The sequence below is a fragment of the Tenrec ecaudatus genome, chromosome 1 (genome assembly GCF_050624435.1).
Source record: "Tenrec ecaudatus isolate mTenEca1 chromosome 1, mTenEca1.hap1, whole genome shotgun sequence".
NCBI lineage: Eukaryota > Metazoa > Chordata > Mammalia > Afrosoricida > Tenrecidae > Tenrec > Tenrec ecaudatus.
In genome coordinates this window covers 200,903,396-200,911,395 of record NC_134530.1, presented here as the reverse complement: position 1 = coordinate 200,911,395, position 8,000 = coordinate 200,903,396, and the positions used below count along the sequence as shown (strand labels likewise).

The 8,000-nt window shown below is 40.5% G+C and overlaps 1 protein-coding gene across 2 annotated transcripts in view; it reads right to left on the bottom strand.

The window, feature by feature from the left end:
* Positions 1-1,863: 1,863 nt before the first annotated feature.
* The window catches only part of HMCN1 (hemicentin 1), a 544,205-nt gene continuing 538,068 nt past the window's right edge, over positions 1,864-8,000 (bottom strand). For both annotated transcript variants that reach the window (XM_075528409.1, XM_075528416.1), the window contains 2 exons: positions 4,759-4,885; positions 1,864-3,283 (listed from right to left, as the gene is read on the bottom strand). In XM_075528409.1, the coding sequence (XP_075384524.1) occupies positions 2,917-3,283; positions 4,759-4,885 (494 nt within the window). In that variant the 3' untranslated portion in view covers positions 1,864-2,916. The remainder of the gene's footprint in view (positions 3,284-4,758; positions 4,886-8,000) is intronic.

Here is an 8,000-nt window from a genome sequence, read left to right as displayed (position 1 = left end):
AAGTACTTGGGTACTCATGAGAAGTTTCAAGGAAATTTTGTCAAAAATACTTGGCTAAAGCCAAGATTCTGGCTGAATTTCCTGGCTCCCCATAGAAATTTCCAAATCAAATATTATAGTAGCCAGAAGTCTGCCCCTTCTGATGACTATGCAGTAGCTCATGTCTGGTCACTGCCCTGTCATGCTTTATGCTTCCAGAATATTGGCCAGAGGAAATGAGAAAAATCAACGCAGCCTAGTTGAGAAAGCAGCTAAATGGTCAAAGTCGCATGCTGGAATTATTTACCAGGGTAGGCTGTGAAGTGTCCTTTCTGAGTGACAAGGAGGCCAGCAGATGTCCTAGCTGTCTGAAGCCAGCCTTCCCCCAAAGTGTTCAGTGAGGTGCTATGCACTAGGGAGAAATGTTTGTCATCCTTTGGAAAATGCTGCTTGGAGTAAATTAAACCTGTTCGTTCGCAAATGAATTTCCAAGAGCCTGTAAATGTCAGTGTTTATTACACGTACCTAATAGGAGGATGTGTTAGGCACAGTTTCTCAAACTTGTTTGATCATGGAATCTTTCTCACTCAAAACACTTGTACTGAGCTAGTTAGTTGCTCTATGGAATACTATTTAGTAAACAATGATTTTGACTATCTCCCGCCTTGCCGGTGGTGGACTAGATGATTTCTCCAGGTTCCTTTGAATAATGAGATTCTAGGTAAAAACTCTTCAATCATAGGTGATGAGCATGGTCTGTTATGGATTGGGTTAAGTTCCCCCAATATGTGTTGTAACCCCTATACTTGTGGGTGTGACTTTATTTAGGAATACAACTTTCTTGGCTATGTTAATGATGCCATGATAGGGTACGGTGTGTCTTAAGCCAATCACTTTTGAGCTATAAAAAGATTAAGTGCAGAGACAAGGAAGCACAGATGGTGGAAGACAGATGCCACGCCACAAACAGATTGTCAAGCAATGGTAGAACAGAAGCTAAAAAGCAACTACTTCCTTTTCTCGGAGCCAATGGAGAGAGATAGGTTTCCCCTAGAGTTGGTGCCCTGAACGTAAATGTACAGCTTCCTAATTGTGAGACAATACATTACTGTTACAGCCATTTACCTGCGGTAGTTCTGTCTCAGCAGCTCTAAGAAGCCAAGGCATGGTCACAAAATGAGACAGATTCATTTGGGGTGCCATATCAAGAAATGCTCAGGTAGGTGACAAAACTGTCCTGTAGTGGAAAGAGCAGTTGACTTAAGAGTCAGAAGAGCGAAAAGAAGGGATCCCATTCCTCCCACGAACTTTGTTGGCTTTAAGGAAATAGTATAAACTACTTTAGCTCCAGCATTCTGACCTGATCATTGTAGATGATATGGCTCCCTTTCCGAAGAGCTGCCGTGACCAGTAGGGGATGGTGTACGTGATATATGCCCCGGGTGCATAAATGGTTAAACCCTCGACCACCAGCCAAAGGTTGGTGGTATTCACCCATCAAGATGCACCTCAGGAGACAGATTTGTTTCTGAAGGTCATGATCTTGAGAAGTCTGTGGAACAGTCAAAGCTGCACACATGGAGTTGGCATGAGTGGGAACCAACTGAACAACAATGAATAGCAACATATTTATAAGAGGAATCCCTTGGTGGTGTGGATGGTTAAGTGCTCAGCAGCAGATCAGATCAGAACATAGGCAGTTTGAACCTACCCGGAGGATTCTCAGGAAAAAGACCTGTTGATCTACTTCTGAAAGATCATAGTCCTTGAAAAACCCAATGCCACTTGGCGAAGTTCATGGGATTGCCATGAGCTAAGCCAATCAAATCAATGACAACTGGTCATTCGTATAAACAAATAAATGTGAAGTGTGCAAAAAGTTAATAAAAAGAATGTGAAAATTTTATTTGGATTTGTTTCATCATTACATTGGTGCTTTCTTTGGAGAGAATAATCTTATTAAACAGTCCATCGGGATATTGTATAGAAAATACACGCTAAGGTAATATATATACAGATCATAAAAATAGAATACATCTTGGCAATTGCTTCCAGAGGCTATTACCACCATGTACAGTGTATTGACGTTTAACCTTTATGCTAATTTGAACGTGTGAGATTTTCCAAGAAAAACAAAAAAACCTGCCCCGTTGATATTCTTCAAATTCTTCTCAATTGACAAAAAAAAAATCATTAAAAAGTTGGAATGTAAAAGTTTTGTAGCTAAATAAGTCAATGGTAGTTTATACCAAAATGCTAGTGGTAAGATCTGTGCTTTGAATTTTGTCTTTAGACCAAATTGTATTTTCTCTACTGTAAATGATTGGGCTGCTTTCATAAAATCATTGACAACAGTGTCTTTATTATGAACACACAATCAAGGTGAACCCCATCTGGGATCAGAACTATCCTTTTAGTGGCTGAACCATGAGTGATGTATCATTTCTCCCTTAAATTGAAAATACGTGTGCTGATTACAAAGTATTAATACCGCAAGAAGAAGCAACTTCATAAGCTATTTAATAAGCTTTGGTCAGAACACATAACAACCAGTTTTATTAATCTCAAAAGGGTAAACAAATCCACTGAATCTCTGACTGTTGATTTGGTTAAGGAGAATCCACTTGGGCTGCTTTGTTGCCATGAAGTATTGCTGATGTCTCTTGTTGGATGTTCAGGACAACCTTTGGAAAGGAACTGCTCCAGTGTAATAAATAAAGAAAATAATAAGGGAATGTTCTAGACCTTATTACAAGATAGGACCATGGTGGGATCATGAAAATACCTCAGCAGTACCAAGGAAGGCCCACAGAACAGAGCACGGCACCAGTTCCAAGTTGCCAAGATTGCAGCTGTTGAGGAGACAGTAATCTGGAAGGGGACTTGATGCTCACGATTCATGCAGTTTAAATATACAGATTCGATGTTGCGAGCTTCTTAGTATGGATAGGCAGACACAGCTATATAGACTATGAATGTGGTCTGATACTCAATGGTCCCGTTGGCACTGTAGGATAAGGCTCGAACTCTCATGCGGTAGGTCTCTGGTTCTCGGAGTGGCCGTGTTGTATACACCACTCCTTTCAGGTTTTCATCCCTCAAGGCAAAGGGAACCGTCTGGTCCTCATCTGCCATGAGGAACGTTGTCCTGGGATGCATCACTCCATCCTGCGTGTAAGCAACCAGCCGGATTAAATCTTGATTGGCAGCGATTCCAAAGGGGAGGGAGACCAGCTTGTATTCCAAGGCGTATGGGCTCAAGGCACATTCCAGGTCATTTGGTGGACAGTTCTTGAGGCAGAGCCTGAGGACACCAAACACAAGACAACACAGAGTGACCTGGCTTGAAAGAACGAGAGACTTGATGCAGGTGATCACGAGCTATGACAGGTTTTAAGCATTAAACACAGGAGACAGCCTGACGCGAGAGCAGTGAGCTTCGCCCCGAGGTCGAACTCTCTAATGCAAGCCAGGTGCCAGATGGCTGTGTGCGGACGCTGGGCTAGACTCAAGCATCTATCGCCCAGCTCCTTTAGAATACGAGTCTTGGAACCACAAGAGTAAGTATAAATACCACAAGAGGGTCTTTAAAATGGAACATTAGTGCTGAAAAGCATTTGCCCATATACATACATAAGAGTGTCTTAAAGAGAATTTTTTTAAATTAAAAATATCACATTTTTCCTGGAAGGTTATTTGTAAGCTGAAATATGATAGGCTGTAACTTTCGTTTTACTTTTTGAAATATAAAATAAGAATTCAGTTAAGATTTGGGAGAAAACATGTCCCTTTGTGTTTGCCATCATTTTAGATTTAAAATACTGTAATTTCTTTTGCTAGAACCCATATTGACTCATTGTGAATCATTGTGACTGTAAATTGCCTGCCAGACATCACTGGGAATGAAAAAAAAAACTGCGCTAAGGACCATTTGCTGAAGATATGAGCTCTTCATAGTATTTCGTTGAGGTTTTGTAAGTCTACATTTAAACATGTCGTTCCCTCTTTTGAATCCCCTCAAATCCACAGCAAGTGGGTTTCTGGTGTATTGTGGGCAGCCTGCAATAAGCCCATGGCAAATTAGTTGGTAGGCACCCACCGAGGAAAGCGAAGTATACGCTTAAGAAGCATTTGCTTTGAGAAGCACCCTCTTATTAGCAGGGCCTGTGCAAGAGGCATTCCATCACTTGTTCCCAAGCCCGCCTTTGAGACCTAACCAAAGTGCGGCATCATCCTGTAAGGGAGGGAGGAGCCGGAGGAGCAGTTCCTTCAGAACTCAGAGAAGACAGCATTGCAGACAGCAGGAAATGGAAGCAAGATGGCATGTGCCTGGGCAGACTGATGACTCATCCCTGCTCGGCTCCATTGTCTGGTGGTGAGGTGAGCCGTCACCCACTCAGAAAAAAGGTGCTGCCTGGAGGGATCCAAGTGATGAAAATCCATAAAGTCCTGAAGCGACACAAATGGAAACTGGAAGATTTCAAGGAAAGCCAGGCTTGGTTACCCCACAAAGCTAGCCGCTGAGGCAGACATTGCTTGGAGGATGACGTTCTGGGCAGACTGCCCCAGGAGACCCTGGCAGCCCAAAGGGATGGCTTAGTTGGTAGTGGTTGCTGAGAGCTGGACTCATGCCTTGAAGGGTCCCACTATGCCTGGATTCCGTCCTAGGGCCATTGACTTCCTGTGAGGTCAACCTGACTCCTAACAGGGGTTTCCGAGCAAAGAGACAGAGGAAGAAAGATTTTCAAAAGCATGCCTGGATGACAAGACATGACGTACCCTGAAACAGGATCGCGCTGGTAGTTGAATGGGCAGGGTGTATCGATGCACTGGTAGCTTCCTCTCGTATTGAAGCACATTCGATTTGGGCCACAGTGCACATTCTGCTCCAGACACTCATCAGCATCTAGCAACAGCACAAGAAACACGCAGCATTAGCAACACGCTCAGACTGAAATGGACGTTGGACTGAAGTGCATGAGGTCAGGTCTCAACGATCTACAAAGGAACGCAGCGGCTGGACCTGAGTTTTTCCGACCCTCAAGCAGTGATAATTACACCGCACGGCCTTTCCTTCAGATTGCTTTTAGGATCCAATTGTTTAACCTCTGTGAAAGAATGTGGGAAATACCAGCTATAAATGTAGAAGGGAAGCTGCCACGAGTTTCTTATATTTGGGACAAAGAGTGCAAGTAGGTTTTGTAAAGCAAACAGTACTTCAAATGCACTAAAAACAAGCTGAAAAATTAAAGGACACTTGTGAATTCTCTTTACAATGTGAATAATTCCCCTCTAGAGTTTTGTTTTATAAGTTCAAATTGCTGAGTAGGGGGACTGTTCAGAGAGACTATGAATCAGGTAGTGGAAATTAAATGAACTGAGTTATGAATTCAGGGGAGACTGCACAGGGCAGTTAGATCTTGTTAAGAGGGGGCGGGGACAAAACAAACCAAATATTAAAGTAGGACTGTGAATGATCCTCAAACCACATCCAAGTTTGAACAAATGAACAAGGAATGCAACTGAAACTGAACTGCAAAAGGTTCTTTCTCAGTTGCTATGGTGATTAGATGCTCTTTTTAAGATAGTAGTACTATTATGGGGAAAAGTAAGCAAATAAAACAGGGTTTGTTTGCTTGTTTTTTTCTACAATAATTTGTTAATTAATAGAACAATTCCTAAACTACAAAAATTAAGAAACACCAAGATGTAATTAAAGGAATTTTCTGAGTTTTCTGAAAACGAATGTTTTTCAGCAGGAATTCTTAATTTGGGTGACATTTGGTCATGAGAGGGCTATGAAAAATGTTTTTGTCCTGCATGGTGGGTAGCGTTTACCAACAGGGGGTCCACAGAGCACCATAAAGTTCTCAGGGATTCTGGCCATCCAAGTTTAAGAGCCACATTTTGGAGCAATTGTTTCCAACTTCCTTTCTGTTGGGAAATGGTGGTTCCCAGTTCTGTGAGGGCGGACACACAGTTCAGGGACTTGATTCCCTACCTTCCTTTTATAACTTCTTCCTAAACATCAGTTTGCTGCCTGTAGTTCTCCCACTCCTGCCTCCCTGGCGCCCTTATACAAATCTTTGTTTTACGTAGAAATGGTTTCACTCACCCTATGCTCTTCATGATTCCCACGTGTAGGAAACTTCAATGAAAGATGAAAACATTGGATTATGTATGGAGAGTAACAGGCCTTATTTCAGATGGTTACAAAAAGCAATAGTCTAAGTTCTCTGTTTCGCATTATATTTTTAAACCTTCTGGAATGAGTTAAATTAATGGTGAGCATTTTTAGAGATTGATTTTTTTTAAAGTTAGGAAGTAACTACAAGTCTCACAAAATAATTTTTTGGGTTTAATAACATCTCAAAGCCAATTTGTTGCACATAATCACTTGTAACATGCCTTCTTTAGTACTTGACTAAGCACAGATGCTAATGTATAGGAGGGAAAACACTGCCATTCCGTGGAGCCAAATAAATTCTCTGTTGAGATGAGCACTCAGGGTCCACTGTACGTTTATCAAGGAGTTGTCTCCAAGACCAATGGGCACCTGTAATGCTTTCATCTCTCAACCGCAGGTGACTTGGCAGCTAGCTAATGGTATTTATCTTGGATTCGGGTTGTGGAGTTCTACTGTGAATTTAGAATTTGCTATATATAAAAAAGAAAACTCTGAGGAAAAACTCCAACAAAACATATGTGTATTAGTCATGGACAATAGATGCTACATCTATATAAAATGCATTTTTGTTTTCAAAAATGAATATTTTAGATTGGGTTCCAAATATATTCTGTTTTTGATGGCAAACATGGTCATGGTAGTTATTTACTTAATCTGCATAAAATGAAAAGGTAATTGAACTAGACTCTGACAAAGAGAGTAACTTACTTTTAAATAATATTTTACATCTATTACTGACATAATGTGCTTTCAATGACTAGTTTTTATGTAAAGACTAGTATTCACTAGGAATAAAACACAGTTGTATTTTAGTTCAGTCTTGTTTGTTGTCTCTCTGAGCCCATTTTGAGTTATGGTTTTATTTGCCTAGAGGTGCTTTATGTCCTTGACAAAATGAGATGGACTCCCAATGATGTGGAAATCCCTCTATCCAGGAAAATGTAAAAGGAAATCAACTAGATGTTCTTCTTCCTCTTATTAAAAAAGATTTATATATATATCCTTTTTCACGCACGTTCCAAATTTTGTTGACTGTACTTGCTATAGTGAACACATGCAGATCAGTCATGGCTGTACGGAGACCAGCAAATGGGTACACACACAGGATATATACCAAGAACAGCTAGCTTATCGTTGATTTTCATCAGCTAAATATGGATCTCCGACAAAATGTAAAAATACAATATGTAAAGTGTATGACTTGGATCCATAATCAAGTTCAATTCCCAGAGAAAAGCTTTCTTAACTATCTAGTCTTATAGGCAGAGGCTCTTCTTTGTCTTCAGCTTCCCGTTACTCCTCCGAGTGTCCATGCTACAGGCTCCCCTGTGCTGGCTCTCATCATTCCATCACTGGCCTCAGTCAGAAAGTGGAGAAATCATGTCTCTGCTAATTGACAACGGTGATATCTGTCTTTTTATTAAATATAGTGTAAGAAATTATTATGTTAGAAATTATAGTATTGGCATTCTATAACATAAATATTATTGCTACAAGAAAAGAATTACAGAAAAGCTTAAAACCTTTTTGTATGAATAGTTTGGGAACATATGAATTCACTTAACCAAGTGCTTCTGGATACTGAGTTTTAAAATAATTTAGGATGAACATCTTGAAGTATCTGTTTTATAGAAATTATGCAATAATTTAGACTCTGAAAATAAGACATTCATTTCAAATTCAATGCCAATGTAGGACGCTTACATTTTGGATTTAGATTTATGGTGTTTACACATTGAACAAAACCAAAAACCCAAATTCAGTGCCATCAAGTCAGTGCCGACTCACAGTGACCTGACATGACAGGGAAGATCTGCCCCTGTGAGTTTCCGAA